This window comes from Diceros bicornis, chromosome 38 (assembly GCF_020826845.1).
Source record: "Diceros bicornis minor isolate mBicDic1 chromosome 38, mDicBic1.mat.cur, whole genome shotgun sequence".
NCBI lineage: Eukaryota > Metazoa > Chordata > Mammalia > Perissodactyla > Rhinocerotidae > Diceros > Diceros bicornis.
The window spans coordinates 26,382,012-26,403,513 of NC_080777.1; the positions used below are offsets into that span (position 1 = coordinate 26,382,012).

At 35.1% G+C, this 21,502-nt stretch overlaps 1 protein-coding gene across 5 annotated transcripts in view; it reads right to left on the reverse strand.

Moving 5' to 3' along the window:
* Positions 1-21,502, reverse strand: part of DENND1B (DENN domain containing 1B) — a 251,133-nt gene that overhangs the window by 49,216 nt on the left and 180,415 nt on the right. For 4 of the 5 annotated variants that reach the window (XM_058533740.1, XM_058533738.1, XM_058533739.1 and 1 more), the window contains one exon: positions 6,390-6,480. In XM_058533740.1, coding sequence (XP_058389723.1) covers positions 6,390-6,480 — 91 coding nt within the window. Of the gene's footprint in view, positions 1-6,378; positions 6,481-21,502 lie in introns of those variants that run through there. The other variant, XM_058533741.1, reaches the window with a different exon arrangement.

Consider the following 21,502-nt stretch of genomic DNA (forward strand, 5'->3'; position numbering starts at 1 on the left):
TTTAGCAAACAAATTTTATTTATTTGCAATGTTGTGAAAGAAGCAATCACATCGTAAGAATAAATTGCTTTAATTCTTAGGAACACAGTAATTCGCATTTTTAAGAACAGATTTCTTTACTCACATTTGAAGCTAATATGTTAAAGTATTCTAGGTTCTTTCATTTTAATATTATCTTCAGAAGGGAAAATATAACTTCTCTTTAGAAATCCAAAATTCCTATGTCCTTTAAACTGATTTTTCAATATTTATGTCTACATTGTTTTGTAAAAGTTTGGCTCTTTTGCACAATTACGTTCATTTTAAAACAATATTTCAAGAGAACAGGGAAAGAAAAAAACTAGAAGGGAATTCAGAAATGCAAAGAACCTTGAGGACAAAAAGAAGAATCTTCTATGGGTGCTAAATATTAACATTAATTGACAGCAAATTTTATTTTAATGCAATTAAATTGCAGTTACAGTTCTGAAAATATTCTCTAGTTGTAAATATAAATTTAAAAGATATTACTCCAGGAAATATGAAGCAAATGTAGCTTTTAGACACAGAGCATCATGGTTATTAGAAAGCTCAAATGCTGACAAAACCAGTTCTAATAAAACTAGTAATCATATATTTGGCTCCAAATATGATAAATAATTTAGTCAATAAGATGATATGAAAGGCAAAAAAAACAAAAGCCACACAACTAATCTAATGTTTTATATCAACTGACTTTAGTTAGATTTCGTCCACCTTCTTGGTTGTTGAAATGTTTAGATATTCCCATGATAAAAAACAAAGTCCCAACAGCTACTCAGAGACTATCTAGTACAAGGAATCCCTGAACCAGACAGTGTCATCCTCTTGTGTGGTTGTGGCTCTTTAACAAACGCATCAGCTTGCTGTTACAAAATAGAGGCAGAACGATCCCAGCCCAAGAATTTCTTTCCAGCTGTTACTTTGCATCCCTAACCAACACTGGGGAAATGTGTCTGGCTCTGCCTTCACTCCTGTACTTAAAGTCTTTCCCTAAAATACCAAGAAACAACTCTCATTCTGAAAGATGTCTCTCAGCACCACACTGTACCTCTTCTGGAAGAAGAAATAGGGGGGAAATATTTTTTCTAATCTTGTGAAATGATTATAGCAAAATGCATCTACCTAAAACAGCCTATGTAAAAATAAACTGCACTGTGTAAAAGGCGTGAGCTTCAGTGGGTATTTGGCCTGACCAAAATTTTTTTTAATTATATTTCCTTCGTAAAATAAAGAAAAAAATCCAAGTTATTCCATCAACTTATTTCTCAAGGAGATTTTATTAACAAAAAAATAAACTGTCTTTATTCAGATTGTTCATATACTTTTACTTCTCTATTAAAAATGGTTGAGGCGAAATCACACATTTAAGACTTGGTTATTATTCATAGTATTCTGAAAAGTGTTTTATTTTCATTCTTTTCCCAAAATGAACTTACGAAAGCAAAAAGAGAAACACCAACTTCTATATGATAACTATTTAGCATTCTGGAACACTTGTCATTCCAGAAAACAATTATTTTTAAACCTCTGAACCACAAAGAAAACAGCTATCATAAAACTTCACAGCAGTTATAGAAAAGTCAGCATCTTATTTAGAGTTGTGAGGAATAAAAATAGCTCCTCTTCAGCTCTTTACAGGTGACAAACTGTTTTTACCTACATCAAATATGTGAGTTCTATTTTTCTCCTCTAAAATAGGCAAAGCAGGCAGTGTCACAGGCAGTGCAGTTCAGTGAGAAGGAAGTGGGACCTGCGTGTTCAGGCCCACTCTACCTTCGTGTACTATGTGACGTGGGACTAGGTCCTTAACCTGGCTGCCACAACGTGTACTGTATGGTACACATCCAAGCACACCGTAAATGTTAGCTATTATTCTCAGTAACTTGCCAACTGAGAAAACTGAGGTTCTGAGGCGATATATTACTTGCCCAAGTTCACAAAGACAGCAATTGAGAAAGAGTAGGAATCGAGGTGTTTTAATGCTTGGTTCATTAATCCTTCAACTATGAAATGCCACCTCTTAAGATTGCTGAATAAAATATGATGAAACTTAAGTCATATAGAGATTCCTCTATCACTTCAAAGCAACTACATTAGAAAGAAAAGAAGCTGCCCAAAGCTAATACCTTGAGAAGAAACAGCTGATAGTGAGAATCACCAATAATAATCTGGACTCTTGTGGTATAGGAAGTCCCTAAATAAACTGCTTAAGATGATAGGGAAACATGTGGTACAAATTAGGTAGATTCCTGTTAAAAAAAATTTTTAAAGCTAATTGTCTCTTTAAATTTTAGTGCTTTTAAGATTGAAGGCTCCTATTTCCACAAAATTTATGAGACAAGCACATTATTCTTTGATAATGTTTTTTTTTTAAAAAGGCTGTTTTTCTTCTTAAAAATGAATCTGCCACAAGAATCCTTCAGAGTCCTCCTTTTAAAGTAACTGGATTACGGAAATAATAAGCATTATTGAGGAAATTCTTAACATTGTTCTTGTTAAACAAGTGATTTTCTCACACTCAAGGACAAAATATCTTGTGCAAAGACTTTCTCTTCCAATGTATTTGTTTAAATTCCAGTAATTTGCAGTTACTTATCAAAAAATGTAAATTGGTCTAAATTGTTCAGTGAGGCCAGAAAACTGCCACTAAAACTGATGATTACCTACCACCCCTTCAAATTCCTTTGGTACCTTAATCGGTAAAAGAAGAAAGAAAATTAAATAAATATAAGACTACTCAGATTACATCAGGAAACTAATGAAGAAATAAATGCTACTGATGGAGAGTAACCACACACTTCTGTATAAAAATCAATCTGAAAATGTGTCTCCTTTTTAAAGTTTAAATAATTGGTTGTGGATTTAAGAACTAGTTTTATTTTAAATGGGGGAAAAAACATGTTCTTAACTACTCAACAGTTCTTAGCTGCTTTTCCATATTCCAATATTTGTGTTTAACCGCATCCTTTGTCCTACTCATGTCCTCTTTCATTACCTTTTAACCTCTATGATTAGTCTTCCCTTTACATATTTCCTGACATTCTCACTGCTTTCCTCTCACCTTAAGGTTGAATTTTCTTATGAAAGGAATCAGGAGTAACAGAGATTTCCTTAATAGTCCTGACCATGGGGACTCTCAGGACAGAAAGCAGTTGTGAAAATCTGCATGCATTCACAGAGTCTTTGACCATAGTTCTAGATTCACTGTGAATCTAGATGTTGTATATATGACTGTCCTGCACTGTACACTTTTAATCAGAGTCACAACAATGATAAAGCTCCACCATATTCATATTCATTTTATAACCATGCATATTAGCAACAAAAACAGTATATAAACTGCCACTGCAATGACAGAAAGGGGAGAAATTAGATGCTTCTCTGAAATTTCCTTATTGTTTTTGCTTAAAGGAACACAATTTTTTCTTCAGTATCAGTGAATGTTGATTTCTCCTACAGTGATCTTTCTGAGGGTTTTATGTGTAAAAAATCTTCAAAAGATATTCAAAAGAGACAGGAATTTTGCTTTTAGCCAATCAGAGTAGAGGGGGCTTGAGTACCGATCTTGTTTACTGAATGTCTTCTAATTAAGAAGATCTCTTATCACAGGAAAGCAATATATTATACTTATTAAAGCCAGAGCTTTGAAGGCAGGCAGACACATATTGAGTTCAGACTCCGGCACCACTAGCTGTGTGACCTTGAGCAAATTATTGAGATGAACGCCCTCATACAAGCGGGGGTAATCAAAGTACCTCATAGGGTGCTGTGAGGATTAAATGAGATAATATCTGTAGAGGTCTTACAAGTGCTTCCGCTACACACGTATATTCAATAAGTATGAACAACTATAATAATTATTACTATGAGAGAAATGACAGTTATAACAGTTTACTTCCTTGAAGAACAGTTCAACATCATGACATAGACATATTCTTTCTCACAAATGTAGTCTAGATGACAAACGCTTGGAGCTGACCTCTAGGAACTGACCTCTAGGACCTCTATTTATATATGGTTCCAAAACAGTATATATATATACACCCTCATTAGTAAGAACATTACTAATTTTTATTAGATTATCTCTTTATTTTAAATCCTAATGAATTTGCTTTATTTTCTTCTAAGCATAATCTCTATGTATCTCTAAGATAATAACCTAAAATATAACAATTAAGAACTAACACTTGAGGGGCCAGCCCTGTGGCGTAGTGGTTGGGTTCACGCACTCCGCTTCAGCAGCATGGGGTTCACTGGTTCGGATCCTGGGCACCGACCTACGCACCACTCATCAAGCCATGCTGAGGCAGTGTCTCACACAGAGCAACTAGAAGGATGTACAACTATGACATACAACTATCTACTGGGCCCTTGGGGAGAAAAAAGGGAAAAAAAAAAAAAGAGGAAAATTGGCAACAGAAGTTAGCTAAGGGCCAATCTTCCTCCAAAAAAAGGAAAAGAAAAGAAAAAGAAAATACTGGAAATAGAGTTAATACTTAAAAAAAAAAAACAAAAAACACTTGACATCCAGGCATGATTTTTCAAAGTACTTTCTTACTGTACCTCCTGAAATTAATACTTGTTGAACTATGCTTTCCATTCGGATCAGTACTGGCTCCCCCAACTTAAGATAAGAGTTCAAAACCTTTTTCACTTTAAGAAAGAACAAAGTGGTTCTCATTAGATTGTACTGAAAATGCAGAGTCTCTAAGTCAGATGCTACGTGGTGATCAATATTCTCCCATTCTTTCTTAAACAATAAGACTTTTAGTGAAAAAATTTTAGTGACCATCCTCCCACCAGAAAAGCCACCTACCCTCTATTACAGAGGTATCTGGACAAATGGTTAAGACTACAGAATTTAACTCTACAAAAGGATCATAGTTCTACCCCATTACTGTCAAAAGATGTCATCTTCAATTCCATATAAGATACTAGCCCCACGGGTCATAAAGATAATGAGACAGCAGTTATGTAAATACTGACTATATGCTTCAAGCAATTTGTCCATGAGCTGACAATATTTTGCTTGTCTGAGTTGAAAAGTAAAAAGCAGTATTTTAACAAAAGTTCCATTGAAGCTGAATTTTTACCCATGAGCTGGGGGAAAGCAAGGAGCTGAATGATTCCACATTCAGCTTACTTGCTGAGTCAAGTAAACTAAGTTTTCCCCAAAGCTAGTGCTTTCAATAAAGTGCTGTGCTTACATCAGATAAAGGTCCACAACTGCTTAGTTCATTTGTACCTCTTTTAACGAACGAATTATCTCAAGTTTTTATATTTCTATGGTGCAAAGATAAATCTTATTTAAGAATAAAATTAAATTTTGGAAAATTTGTAAATGAGTACTTATTACTATTTGTCTCTTCATGTTTTATTTCTCAATTCTAGCAATTATTTAGTCACACACAGACTTTTTTTCCAAATTTAACCTATAGATAAGTTGAAAAAATTACTATTATATCAGGTGAAGATGAACACCCCAGGATTTTTGTTTGTTAGTTCACCCTGTATCCAGAACAGTGCCTATTACATAGGAAACACTCAGCAAATGCTGGCTGAAGGAATGAATAGGGCATTTCAAGGTCTCAAGCAAAATTCTCTGCAGAGTCAGGACTATATACCAGAGCAATCATGTACAAAGTATCAGTTCATAAGTCATTAATTGCCTAGATAATTATAACATTGAATATTTACATGTCAAACAATGTAATTGTTTAATTATATTAAAGTTAATTGTACTAAATAAAAATGGGATATCACCTAACTGATGTTTCACACATAAAAATAATATGACTCCTTCCATTGCTTTAAGTGAGGGCTTTCCACAACGACAAGTGTAAGCACATGGGATGGTAAAGCGAAAAGTCTTTTCCTAATGGTGCAGCGGTCTGCAAAGCAAAAAGTGTCAAGACTTCTATAATAATACACTTACTTAAAAATGTAGAAGAAGTTGTGGTATTCAAACCTTTCTCTCTGGATTATATTACAATGTACTATTTTCAACTATAATCCCAGTTCTTTAATTCTTACTTAGTAGTGGCCACCACTAGTAGTTTTCTAGCAGAGAAAACAAGGCAGAGGGAAAAGCAGGAGGATATAAACTAATTGCATTTCTGTGATATTTACTAAGAGATTATCCAAGCAAACAACTACCAATTCATGAGACCCTCTTAAAGCTTTGAAAAACAGATATCTGGCAAAATAAGTTAAGACCATAGCTCTTATAAGATGAAAAAACGTATCTAAGACATTATATGTTTAGGAGAAAATAGTTGTTTATGAAGTAAATTACATCATACACAAGTGGAATAATCAAGATAACTGCTATTCAGAAAATGGATAATTACAGTGGAACTAGTCTTTACCTCCACAAAAGCCACCTGAAGTGATCTCCTCTTCAAATACATCAGAGAAACCCCTTCCCGCATTCAGTTTTGCCAGTCGACCATCGATAAACTGAAATTAAAAAGTGTCCAATGTGTTAACTTTCATTTACTTCATAAGATTTAAATTTTACTTATATCAAAAATATTAACAGTGGACACTCATATAAATTACGCATATATATGCAGATACACACATACACATATACCTGACAAGAAAATTCTCAAACAGTTGAAATAGCAGGTGCTCAGTGCTCAGCAGCTAATTAGTTAAATCACAAATGTACAGCACAGACTCTAACTTCATTAACAAGAAATGGAAAGAGCAGTAGTAGAGATTACAGGCTCTGGACAGGTTGTTCAGTGCACAACCTCTGCAGAGGGATTTGCACAAGGACTGCTGCCAAGCCCAGCCTTTTGCCCACAAGGCTGTGTCCTCCCTCACCAGTCCTCGGTTTTCTCAGTATCTACCTCATATCACTGCCGCAAACAAATTAAATTAACCTAGGTAATGTGCCCAGCACAGTCTCTGACACAGTAAGTGTCCAAGAAATGTCAGATATTACTGTTTTTGAGATTAATATTAACTTCACCCAGCAAAATAAAACATTCCTCATCTAAACTTTTATGTTCTAAAGCATAATATAGCACCAGATAATTCTAACCATTTAACAATAAAACACATACAATTTTCATAATTTCTGGCGTACACACTTATTGAATGGTCAGAACTATGATTATGCATTTAAATATAGTTCAGGTAAACACATATTGGCTTGATTTGCATACTGTTGTTTTAAACAACGTTTTCAGCATTCTGAAAGAAGAGATTGGAGTGGGAAAGAGGCACTATCAAAAGCACCTGGAGATCCTTTTCAAAATGCAGACACCCGGGCGAGTATCTTCTACCGTCTGTTCCACCCCATCTCCACCCTCTTCCTACATTAACAGCATATCAGAATCTTGCGAGTATTGAAACTGCATTTTGAAAAATATCCCTAGGTGATTATTTTGCTGACCAACCCCAGGTGTATACCAATGATATATTTTGCATACATATGTATTATTGGCACTTGGTTACTTTTTATTTTGTTGATCTGTGGCATCTGAAATTTGTATCTCTTGGATTATGAAAAATCTTATGTTTTGAGGTTTCTCCATTCATAATGAAGGTGAAGTATCTTTAAGGCTCCCTTGCATAAGAGGCAGAGGATAACACAAGAGTGATTTAAATGATGTTTGAAGGGCAGATTTGAAGATTAACAAAAAATGTTTATTTTCATCCTGGAATTAATTAAGTCTAGCCACAATTTTTCATCCTAGAAATTTAAAATTCAGCTAAATTAAAATAAAGTAGCTTAGGACTGGCCCAGTGGTGTAGTGGTTAAGTTTGCACGCTCCGCTTTGGCGGCCCAGGGTTCACAGGTTCAGATCCTGGGCACAGACCTACACACTGCCTATCAAGCCATGCTGTGACAGGCATCCCACATATAAAGTGGAGGAAGAGGGGCACGGATTTTAGCCCAGGGTCAACCTTCCCCAGCAAAAAGAGGAGAGATGGCAACAGATGTCAGCTCAGGGCTAATCTTCCTCACCAAAAAAAATAAAAATTAAAAAAAATAAAAATAAAGTAGGTTGACTTTTAAAAAATTCTCACACTCTGCCCTAGTTTTCTATTTAAATAGTCAACGGGCAAAACTAATTGAGAGGAGTTGTATAGGGCAATTCAGTATTCCTCAAGCAGCAACTTAAGACAATTGATAGCAGTAAGTTACATAAGTTATAAGACTTTGAGACAGAAATCTCTTGCATATCAAAATTAAGAAAGAACGGCAGATGAACCAATGGATTCCTCTTCCAAATGTGGTTTCTCTACCTTTTTATTACCACAGAATGGTTTTGACCAAAAGTGTGGTAAGATGGGTTTAAACAGACACAGACTAAAAGGATACAGTTGTGGCTTTTTTTTAGAGTATGAGTTGCTCTCATAAAAATTAGAACTCTTTGAGGGCAGGGACCATAGATTACCTATTTTTATATCTTCATTATGCTTGGCATGCAAGAAGTTTCTGATAGTATAAACAAAAATAAACATGGAGTATGAAAGGTCTGCATCACAACTCAGCCACTTATCAGCTTTATGATCTTGGGCAACTTGCTATCTCTGAGACTGTTTCCCCTTCTGTAACATGGAATAACAATAAATACCTTATGGGGTTTTGTGAGAGTTAATTAAAATAATATGAAGTTCCCATATTGTAGGCATAGAATAAAGGTTAAATAATAAAGTCCACTTTTCCCACTACCACCACCTTTTCCATCTCTATCAATTTCTGAGCTTTGTGAGGGAAGGATGACTGTCTTTCTCATGTATGCATCTTCAAGACCTGGCAAAATGCCTAACATCTAGTTTGAAATGAATAAATGTTTGCTGAAAGACTGAAGTATACTGCAACAATGCTAAAGGTCATATACTTTACATGGTTTAAAAGTTAAATAATTATAATGTATGGAATTACTCATTTCATCTATCTTGAGATAAAAGGTAGTAACTTATAATGTTAGTGTCTTTGCTACATACAATAAATGGTTAATTTGAAAAGAAGAAAGCAGCTTAAAATGCTTGCAAAGTTTGACTTGAACACATTTTCAACACAGCATTATAAATCAAACTAAAGTGATCTAATTTGATGGACTAAGTATCATTTTCAAAAAAAAATAAGGTGAAACAAAATGATAAATTTAAAGTAATACATTACTGACAAATGGAAAGAACTAAGACATCCTTTTAAAGGACTTAATTTGCTTTAAAAGATTAAGACTACAAGACTTTTTAAAAGGTTTTCATTTTTGTGTTTACTGGAAATAATCCATCCATTTTAGTCTGAGTGGAACAGTTCAAGTCTAAAAAGAGATAAATCCCAAAACTATTTACTGATGATGTGTTTTTGAGCATGAGTAACTACTTTGTGTACTAAACTAGTGATTTGAGCCAAGAGAAATTAATCACTTGGTAAGATGCCACGTGTTATCACTGACTTTGCAAACAGTCCTGTCAGTGACAATCACTTATCAATATACATAATGAAAATGTTCTTAAAATGAAAGATTGATTTTCTGTACACACATACACATGTTATATATACGCACATATACAAATATAGACACCCAGGAATAAACTGAAACATGTATTAATGGAGAGGAATGCTGAAGGTACCAGTTCTCTAAGCTCCTTTCTCTATTTTTGATTCAATAACAGCTTTCTCCCCAAGTGGAGGTGGTTCACGGCCACACCACTCTAATAACTCGGGAGCATTTCGTAGTAAGTGAAAAAGATAAGATCATTTTTAGCTACTGTTGCATAGAAATAATTTCAAACTCAAAAATATTATACGTTGGAAAAGCTATGATTTTACTATGTGCTGTAAACTGTTGCTTGATTAACAGTTACCCATATCATTTAGTAAACATGTATATTTAGGTAATTGGAAGACATACGTTTTGGAAGAATTACTTTGGTATTGCAAGTAATGACAAATAATGATGAATAACTGTTAACAATGAAGACATAACATAACAGACATAACATAAAATCAGGTTACAGGCAGATTTTTAAAGAAATTGAAAAGCTTGCTTTAAGATGATGCTTTTTACATAAATCTTAATATTTTGCTTTTTATTCCAGAAATGAAAATTGGAACCTGGAACTAAACACCCTAAATAATCACATCAAAACATAAATAACGTAATTGAAAATCTCAAAAAAATTCACAGACATAATTCCATAATATGGATTCCATAATTTTACTACAAATTACAAATAAAATTGATTTAAATAAGAATATATATAATCCTCAAGATCAGTAATATTATTCCCTCTAAATCATCAATAATTTTAAGAACTGGATTTTGTTAATCCTTATGCCACAATCTTAAAGTAGTGTGAAAACAGGTTATAAGATAAATGTTTTGAAGCAGCAAAAGTGCTTCCTGCTACTCTTTTTGATATTGATATCATTAAGGTTTTTCAAAGCATTTTTATCTTCAAATAACCATCTTAATGGGAAAAGGAGTCAATTCAAAGAAATTATCTGTTATTTTAAATGCACTTTAGTAAGCAATGTTGTTATATGAAAATGAACATTCACCACCTCAATTTTTAAAATACAATTAACTACAAAATGGATGTTTTAAAAAATGCAATAAAATATAAAGAATAGACTTGACAGCAAGCTTCTTTACACAAACTATAAAGAGTGTGTTCTGATCAAGTCACAGATTAAATCTGAATATATAGCCAGTAGACTGGTAGCAATGTATCATTCCACTAAGAGATAAATTGTATGCTTTTCACAGTTCTTTAATTCTTCACCAGTCAGTGCATTTCTGGCATTTAATCTAAAAATCTAAAATAAGTTATCCTATTAATTAGCATTCTAAATGCCTTTAGTGGTCTAGACATATGTTATATAAATATTTAATTGCAATCAATCTATCCAAACTCAGAGGATGACAATAATTAAATTTTAAGATTCTTATATAATTTTTAAAGAAATATTTGATTTTTTAAAAAAGTTCATAAAAAAGATTTTTCTGGGGAAAGAGGGTCACTGGTGCAATTCTTTACTAAGCGGGGAAAGAGGGAAGATGGAGTGCTGTTTTTGGTGCTAACGTGACAATCTTGTTACTGAAGCAAAGCAGCAGAGACACAGGAGCAACACAATAAACAAATCTACACCCCAAATTCCTTTTTCAGCTCGGAGGAAAAATTACCATATCTCAAAAGTTTATTTCCTGTTAGAAATCCTTCTTGGGCACAAAGATAAGATAGCTAATCTAATAAAATTAAAGTCTTGAGAGCTAGAGAAAAATACATTTTTTGTGTGTGTGTGTGAGGGAGATCAGCCTTGAGCTAACATCCGTGGCTAATCCTCCTCTTTTTGCTGAGGAAGACCGCTCTGAGCTAACATCTATTGCCAATCCTCCTCCTTTTTTTATTTTTCCCCAAAGCCCCAGTAGATAGTTGCATGTCATAGTTGCACATCCTTCTAGTTGCTGTATGTGGGACGCGGCCTCAGCATGGCTGGAGAAGTGGTGCGTCAGTGCGCGCCCAGGATCCGAACCCGGGCCACCAGTATCGGAGCTCACGCACTTAACCGCTAAGCCACCGGGCCAGCCCGAAAAATACATTTTTTAATGAATCAGAATCTTGAGCAATTTAAAGAAAAAATTTAAATACTGTAAAAAAATTACTTTTAAAATATATTAATTTCTTATGGATCTTTAAAATTTACCTTCTACATAATGCTTTGGGCTAAAAAAATAAGTAGTCTAATTTAAATATTTCTTCTTATAAATGCTTGGTAAACCTTGACAGGTTAGTGAAAACTCCACTCAAGTATTACAATAAATTAAATCAACAGTTATTTATAGACACCTGCTAAATGCAAGACATTCCGTTAGCGGCTATATATAAACAGAAACTGCTACCACAAGTGGGAATAAGGTAGGTCAGTTTAGAGCTTAACCAAGAGAATTAAGTATGTGAAGGAATAGGAATAAATTTTTGTTTTTATTCCATTTCAAAGATTAGGTAATCATATGACTGTAAGTATACTAAATTAGACTTCCATGGTATAAGGAACAGGAAAATATTTTGAAGAGTATAAAAAGCCTATTCAGTGCAATTTATTATTAGAACTAATACCTTAAAACAACATTAACTCGACAATAGTACCTTCAAGGACATACCAACAGACAGACATTAAATAATTTGCATCAGAATGGGGTCTGTTGAACTTCATGACCACCAGATCAAAGAATTAATTAATTCAATCATTCAATAAATATTTAATTGAATGTTTACTATATGCCAGGCACATTTCTAGATGCCTGAAAAATAGAAATGAATGAAACAGACAAAAATTCAAGCCCTCATGATGCTTAAAGATCTGGTGGGGGAGGGGAGGAGTAATAGCAGGAGATAAGAAATGTAATAAATTATGTAGTATGTTAGAAAATGACGAGTGTTGGAAAATAGAAGTGCATAAGGGAGGTTGGGGAGTGTGGGGCAGGAAACTTTCAATTTGAAATAGTGTGGTCAGGATAGATATGATGAAGACGACATGTGAGCCAAGGCTTGAGGAAGTAGGCCAACTGGTTAACGGGACAAGAGGATTCCAGGAAAAGGGAACGGACAGCACACAGAATGTGCTCAAGCAGGAGCACGCACGTACTCAGGAGGCCTGTACGAAGCTCCAGGTGTCTAGAGAAAAACTAATGAACCGTGAGGACTGTTCTCACGTTAAATTCATAATCTGCAATCTCAAACGCCTCTGAATGATGCCAAACTATTCTACTTTCTCTCTAGTCCATTCACTCTCCCATCTGTTTCATATCTTCTCTCTCCTTAAATGTCCAACCACCTCCCCCATTCTCTCTCAGCTGATAACCTTGCTTCCTAATTTCATTGGGAAAAAAAAAAAACTGAAGCAATTAAAAGAGAAATTCTGCAAGCTGCAAGCTCGAAGCATCCCATTTACCTGCTTCCTCCATCTCCTCCTCCTCCCATAGACTGTGCCTTCTCCTGTTATGCATGAAGTATCTGTGCTCCTCACAAAGACCAACTCCTCTACAATTTTTCCTCCTTTCTCTTCAGTATAGTTTTCTTTCTCTACTAGATCTTCCCAACAGCCTACAAACATGTTATTTCTCCTCTTGACTCCACTCACTTCTCTAGCTATGTCTGTTTCTTGTTCCTCTTGACAGAAAGACTCAAAAGAGCTGTCAGTACTTTTGTCTCCATGCCTCTCCTTCCATGCTTCAATCACAATTTCTTCCTCGTCACTTCAGCAAAATAGCTCTTGCTGAGGTCATCCTATCTCTACATTACTAAATCCAGTGGTCAGTTTCAAGTCTTTGTTTTAATTAACTTGTAACGAGCATTTGAAAGGGTTGATTCCTTCCTCGTTGGTATTCTTTCTCTACTTGGCTGCAAAGATAACTTACTGCCCTGAATTTTCTCCTACCTCCCTGGTCACTCACTCTTTCTTGGCCTCCTTTGCTGTTGCCCTCTGCTATTGTCCAGTCTCTGGACCTCTTGTCATTTCTATTTATCCTCACTCCTTCAGTAATTTCACTTGGTCTCCAGTCTAATGGCTTTAAATACTATCTATATGCCAATGACTCCCAAATTTATATCTCCAGTCTAATTTTCTCCTCTGCCTCATTTATCCATTTGCTTAACCAATGGAAATAGACGTCTAATAGACATCTCAAACTTAACATGTCCAAAAGTGAACTCCTGTTCTCACCAAAATCTTTCCTGTGCACAATCTTTCCCATTTAAATAAAATGACAACTACATCCTACCAGTTTCTCAGATGAGAAATTGTGGAATCTGGAGGCCAGCCCAGTGGCATAGCAGTTAAGTTCTTGCACTCTGCTTCATGGCCCAGGGTTCTCCGGTTTGAATCCTGGGCGCGGACCTATTCACCATTCATCAAGCCATGCTGAGGCGGCGTCCAACATAGAAGAACCAGAAAGACCCACAGCTAGGATATACAACTATGTACTGGGGCTTTGGGGAGAAAAAAGAAAAAGAGGAAGATTGGCAATAGATGTTAGCTCGGGGCCAATCTTACTCAAAAAAAAAAAAAAAAAGAAATTGTGGAATCACCTGTGACTCCTTTCTCTCACACTTCATATTAAATCTTTCAGAACATCCACATATTTTATCTTCACAATAGATCCATATTCTGACCAGTTCTCATCAGATCTTCTACCAACCAGTTCCAAACCGCAATCACTTCTCACCCAGATTACAGCAGTAGCCTTCTAAATCTTTTTTCCCTCTGCTTCCATCTTTGACCACCTTACAAGAGTCTGCTCAAATGCCACATTCCCCATGAAATCTACACTGACTACACTATTTCAAATTGCAATTGCAATTCCACCCTGACCCCAGGTAGTCCCCCGTCCTGTTCTATTTACTTTTCCATAGTACTTACCATCTTTGAACATTGTACATAACATATTTAATCTATTGTCTCTCTCTCTCCCACTAGAAATAAAAGATTCACAAAGTCATAAATTCTTTTCTGCTTTGTTCTCTGATGTATCCCAGCATCCAGAACACTGCCCAGTATATAGCAGACACTCAAATCATACTGCTGAGTGAGAGAATGAATAAAGAATACATAGATGAGTGTTTCTAAAACTTTCATGTGCATATATTTTATGGTATTTCATTAATAATGTAGATTCCCGGGTTTTAATCCAGGCCTCCTGAATTAGAAATTCTGAAGGTGCGACTCAAGAATATGCATCTTTAATAGACTTTCCAGGTAAATCTGATGCAGGTGGTTTGAGACCACACTTAGAGAAACACTGTTTAGGATACTACTTGCAATTAGTTAACAAAGGATGCTGAAAAAAATGTACTCCTTGTCCTGAGAAGCTATCTCCCCTGTGCATTCCTTCCTTCTGCCAGTAAGGCTCCATATCTTCCCTATGTCACATTTTATTTTTATTTCTTTTTCATGTTATCAAATATATGCTTGATACAATTACCATCTTCCATCTATTCATATGTCAAAGGTTTCCTAATATTCCAAAACTGTTGAATTTTTAGTACTAGTAAAGCATGTGTTGATCTTAGCTACAGACTACATACCATAAATAACTATTATGCTTCTTTTTAAAAAGATTAATGGGAAAATGTAGAAATTTGTTAAAAGTTTTCTAAAATCTTCCAAAATCTCTAGCTAACATAAAAGGAAAACATGTGGCTTTTGACCCACTCCTTTTATCCAATATCTTATTAAGTCAGAGAAAGTGGGTCATAGAACAAAATACAGAGAGAGCTCAGGATCTCACAGAATTTTCACTTCTGCACACTACACCATCATGTGAATCTAGGTTTAAAATTATACACACTACTCAATTTAAAACTGAGTACCACTTGACTCCTACAATTTCTGGATTATCACTAAATGAGTTCCATTATATTCAATTTTATAAGCATTTTATCAGAACTGGCAAAACATTTTCATGCCTATTCCTCATAATAGGGAGTCACTCAGAATTTTATTAATAATAAATAATAAATTTATTTAACAATATTATGTGCCTATTAAACATTAGATATTAGGATACAAAAACACTTTAAAAATGATCCTTGTCTTTACAGAGCCTACAACTCAAGAAGGAGCTAAATAAACCAAGAAATATTATATGGTGCAAATCCAAAATGCTGAAAGGAAAGGAATTTATAGATGGTTGGGAGGTCAAGAACCTGGAAAAGGGACATCTGAACTGAGTCTTGAATGACTGAGTTTGGTAATGTAAAAGGGAGAAAGAGTATTCAAACCAGAGGAGGTAGGAAGAAAACAAGCATACCTGCATTTATTCATTCATTTATTCCTGGAGGGACAGTAAATATTAACGGCTCCCTGGATCCACATCCTGACTCTACCACATACTAGCTACTGTGTAAACTCTCAGCAAGTTATTTAACCCCCCTATAATTTAGGTTTATAACCTGCAAAGTGGCAGTAATAAAGTATGTAATGACATGGTTATTGTGAAGGTTAAACTAGATTAGATAAAGCATTCAAACAGTACCCAGCATAATTCAGTATTCAAGAAAGATTATTTTTATTTATTCATAATTACTGTCATTCATTCTCTATTTATTAAGCATCTATTACAATCCAAGTTCAGAAGCATAAAGACATGAAACCATTTTCAGAGACCTAACAGCAAATCGTTCAGAATGGCTGTAGCAAGTGTATTTGGAGAAGTATCAGAGAAAAGATTAGAGAGAGAGAAGCCAGAAGATGAAGGAATTTGTGTGCCAGGCTGGGAGTTGAATTTCATCCTAAATATGATGGGAAAGATATAAGATTTGCTTTTCAGAAAGAACACTCCCAAAGCAGAACGGAGTATGGCTTGAAAGGGGGGCTAAATGAAAGAACATACCACCTATCCAACCTAAGTTAGGTTATCAAACCTAAGTCATTGACACTGAAATTGGAGAGAACAAAATAGGTAAATCTAAGTAGTATTTAGAAAGCAGAGTCACAGAACATAGTAAACAACTGGAAAGTGGGTGCAAGAAAGGTCGGCAGTGATGACATGAGAAAAGATGACTTTTAATTTTCTGGTTTAGACAACAGGGTAGCACTAGTTCCCAAAAGAATGGTGCAGGAGGGTCCAGTATATGTATATGTGTCCAGATGCATGTATGTACATAGGCAATGACTGCATATGTATGGGGGTGTGTATGTATAAGGATACATATACACACACGCTTACATTTATGTGGGTCTAGGCTAAAGATACGTTTGGGACTCATCATGTATAGGTAATTAATGCAGTTATGGTCTTACAAGAGAAAACCCAGTGAGATGGTATGAGTTAGAGAAGTAGAGGTCTGAGGATAAAGCCAAGAGAACTGCAACAGGTAGGGAACAGGTGGAAGGTAAGCATAACTACAAAGGACACTGAAAGAATTGCCTAGAGAAACAGGAGGAAAAAGTTAGAAAGTTATATTACAGATGAAAAGACACAAGGGTATTATAAGAAGTATCAGTAGTCAATATGGGAATAAATAAGTCTATAAGAAAGGTATATTTAAGAAGAATAAAGAAAGGATTCTTTTCCTATTCATTATACCTGTAAAAACAAAAGCTTTCCTCTCAGGAGAAACCATAGATAATAGGATAACAATGCAGAAAGTATAATAATGGTGGCATGAAGAGACTCTAGCAAGAAGACATTAAGATCCCTTAATGCGAATGTTCTATTGGTATTTTTTTTTGGCAATTTGTTCAAACTTTTATTTTGAAATCATTTTAGATTTACAGAAATGTTGCAAAAATACAACAGAGTGTTCCCACATAAGTTTCATCCAACTTCTCCTAATGATGACACCTTATATAACCATGGTGCATTTATCAAAAGCAAGAAATTAACACCAGTATAATACTAGTGAATAATCTACAGACTACATTCATGTTACACCAGTTTTTCTACTAATGTCTTGTTTTTATTCCGGCATCTAATCCAGTCTTTTCCATCTGTGGTTCATCGGTCTGTCCTTGCTTTCCATGATCTATACACTTTGGGAGAGTACTGTAGAATGCCCTTCAGTTTAGGTTTGTCTGATGTATTCTCATCATTAGAGTGACATTATGTATTTTGGGCAAGAATACCCAAGGGGTGACTGTGCCCTATTCTCAGTAAATCTCCTCAGAGGGTACATGATGTCAATTTGTCTTACTTCTACTGGGGATGACAACCTTGATCACCTAGTCAAGGTGGTGTCTGCTGGGTTTCTCCATTATAAAGCTAAAATTTTTCTGTTTACAATTAATATTTTAGGGAAATATATCAAGCTTTTAAAAATCTATGACAAATATGAAAACAATCATCACTTAGCAAGCGGACTTTCACACAGTAGGTACCAAATAAATGTTTGTTTAATAAATAAACAGATAACCACACTACCATCTACAGTGTTTTACTATTATCTGATAGATAATCTCCAATTTAGGTTTTTAGGATTATGATACAATGCATTTTGAAATATATTTTATGAATTAGGATCTAAAATAAAGTACTGAACATATCAGAAAGTTATTTTTATGGGCCCAAATTGGCACTTTAAACATCACCCTGTTTTGCCTCATATTCAAAGACTGCAGTCTAGTGATTAATCTTTGATGTGGCACTTTGTCAAATGCCTTTAGGAAAAAAAAATATCAAGCTATATCATAGCCACTGAATCTTCCTTATGCATCATGGCAGTATATCTTCAAAGAACTACTGAAGATTAGCTAAGTATGACCCCCTCCCTTTCTAAAACTACACAGGATATATTTTATCAAATCATAAATTTTCAGGTATTCCCTCACAATAGTTGTCTTAGACACAGTAGTTCTTCAAGTTCCATCAGAAAACTAAAATGAATTTTAATTCAATTTCCTGGTAAGTATTCTCTTAAGAAACTGGAATAAGATTTGTCTACTTATATCCACAGAAGTATGTTCTTTATATAATGAAAATTTGATGAATTGGCAACATGTTTACAAAATGGAATAGGGATTTCACTTTATTGATTTTGAGGATTTTTACCCTAATGTTATTTATATGTTCTTTAGTAAAGGTACTCTTGTTATCATATTCTTCTGTGGTCATAATGAAAAGTTTACTTTTATGAAACAGAAATACATCTCCCTAATCTCAGAGTCCTTATATATAATTTAAGGCTGTTATCACTGTAGTATAAAAATACTTTAGTATTCAAAATTACTTTTTATAGGTAGTAATATAAAACATGTTACAGAGAAATTTTACTAAAATTTATTTAGCACCCAGCATTGACAAGATCCTATGTAAGAAACCAGGTACACAGAATTGAATCGCATATGGTCCTATTACTGGAAAAGCTCATAATCTACTGAGAAAATTGATATGTAAATTAAAAAGAATTATTAGAAGTGCCAATATAAAAATACAGACATGGGGGCATTATCTTTGATTTCATATTTCCCTCTTCTCTCTCTAACCCATCAGCAAGAGCTGGCAATCCTACCTCCCAAACATGCCAAATTCCATCTGCTCTGTTTCTCTCCATCTCTTCTACCACCACCCTCATCCAAGCTACCATTGATTCTGTCCTGGACCACTGCAACAGCCTCAGAACTGGACTCTGGCCACCTCTCTCTCCTCCAGTCCATTTTCACAGAGTCATCTGGGCAATCTTTATAAAATGTAAGAAAAATCCAGTCACACTTCACCTAAAACTTCCCAATAGCATACTGTTTCATTTAGAATAAAATGAAAACGCATGCCTTCAAAGCCGTGCATGATCCGTTCCCTTTCTGCCCTTCTAACCTCATCTAATGCAACTCTCTTCCTTGTCCACACTTGATTTTTAATTCTGATCCTAGGAAAGCCAAGTTCTTTCCCTCTGTAGGTCTTTGCAATGGCAATCCCCTCTACCTGAAATGAGGTTCCTCCTTTGATAGTCTCAAAACTGATTCCTTCATTAGACTTAACTTAAATATCATCCTTTCAGTAATGCCTCTTCTAATCATCCAATCTAAATCAGCCATGCAGTCAATATCTCAGACCCTCTGAACTTATCACGTGCTGACATTATCTATTTGTTCGTTAACCCATTCCCTTCACTAGACATACCAACTCCACGAAAGCAGGTTACACAGCTCTGAATCTCAAGTGCTCGGAGCAGCACTACTTGACACAAAACAAAAGCTCAGTATGTAATTGTCAGAGTGGATGAGCAACCACAATGTCTTCAAAGTAACACAGGCACAGAGTAAGGAGTGCAGACCTAGCAAGGGGGAGGAAAATCAGAGAAGACTTTAGAGAGGGGAAGGAAGATATAAAAAGAGATAAATTTAACAGGATAAACGCTGTAACTCAGGTATGAACAAAGTTCTAAGGGAACAGAGAGGATGTAAGGGTTAAGGGTTGACATTTGAGCAGGCTATGGAAAAATGACAGGGCGCATACTGATACTGGTGGTATGGCACAGCATATGCAAAATTTTACTTTGTGAAAGGTGAGTTTGAAGGAATATTCAATGTATTTGGACGTTGCATTAGTTATAAGAAACTGGGCAAGGATTTGAAGCCCAGAGAGACACTGAGCACCTTACATTGTGTACTCTGAGAAAGTGGCAGAAGCAGGATACAAACCCAGGTCTGTTGAATTCCGAGCCAATGCTATTAACAATGGGATAGGCGTGCCCCTAGTGGCACATAGTGGTGAGACCAGGAACTCAAAGCCAAAGGATGAATATGGTGTATTTAACTGAAAACTTAATTTTACTTGAAGATGAAGGGGGCTGGAGGAGGGTAATTTATCTAAAATATTTTCACTTTAAAATAGACACAGCTACATTGTGGTACAGAATGCACAATGTGTATGAATGTTTTAGAAAAACACAGAAGGCTTCATGAAAGGTTGTGCTTTTCAGTGGGCTCCTAGAGCCACATCCCCATTCTTTTTAAAAACATGTTCTCTTCTACCATGAGGAGCACTTTGTTGGATGGAAAAGTTGGAGAAAGACACATTTATATTAGCTTGTGAAAGGTAGGAAAAGGTTTTGGAGGAATACTAAAAGAAGTTTTTCTGATTTGAATCTTCCCTATCATTTTCCTCTCTGATAAAGTTAGAATATGTACAAGCAGAATTATTTTGGGAAAAAATGTATCTATTATAATACATTTGAACTCCTTCACTACTATACACATTTCTTAACAGTAATCTAGGTTGCCTGCTAAAAGGGGGCCTATATTCATGGAGATCTCATAAGTTTGTTGTTCTAGTCTAGGCTCTCGGAGGGACACACCAAATTCAATCATGGTCCTTAGCCATGGGAAGTTCATAATAAAATGAGCAGAAAAAACTTCAGTTCCAGGGGCCTTAACGACAAGCAATACATATACACACAAAAATAATTTCCTTTATTGTGTTAGTGTAATAGGAGATAAAGGTAAGAGACCTAAAAACGATGGCTTAAATCTTTGTAAAGCGGCTAGCTAAAGAAAGTGGTGATGTCAAAGTTGTGGATTTAAGAAGTTGCTTCTGGGATTCCTTCCAAATCCATTATCTCCAGAGAAATTTATCCAAATGGAGCCTGCTATCACCCGTCTACGCTATGTTTATTTCATGACATCATGGAATGTTAGAGCCGAAAGGTATCTCAAACTCAATGACCTTTCAGTCTAACTCAGGTTACAAATGCAGAAACTGAGGCCCAAAGAGGTTAGGAAGTCAACTGTCAATGAAAACAGCTTATTACTGGCTAATCTGGAAACATTAAAAAATATGTTTTTATACAGTACTTAATAATTTAAATAATAACTTAAATAATTAAGAGTTTAAATAATAATGATAAAGCAAACTACCAGAACATTCCCTTCCTTAGAAGGTCCCTCCTTGTGTGCCCCTCCTTCTCCACAGAAAAGACCACAATCCTTTCAGCTTATCCTCTCCCTGTCTTTCTTTACAGTTTCATCACATAAATGTTTCCCTAAATAATATATTACTTAATTTTTATT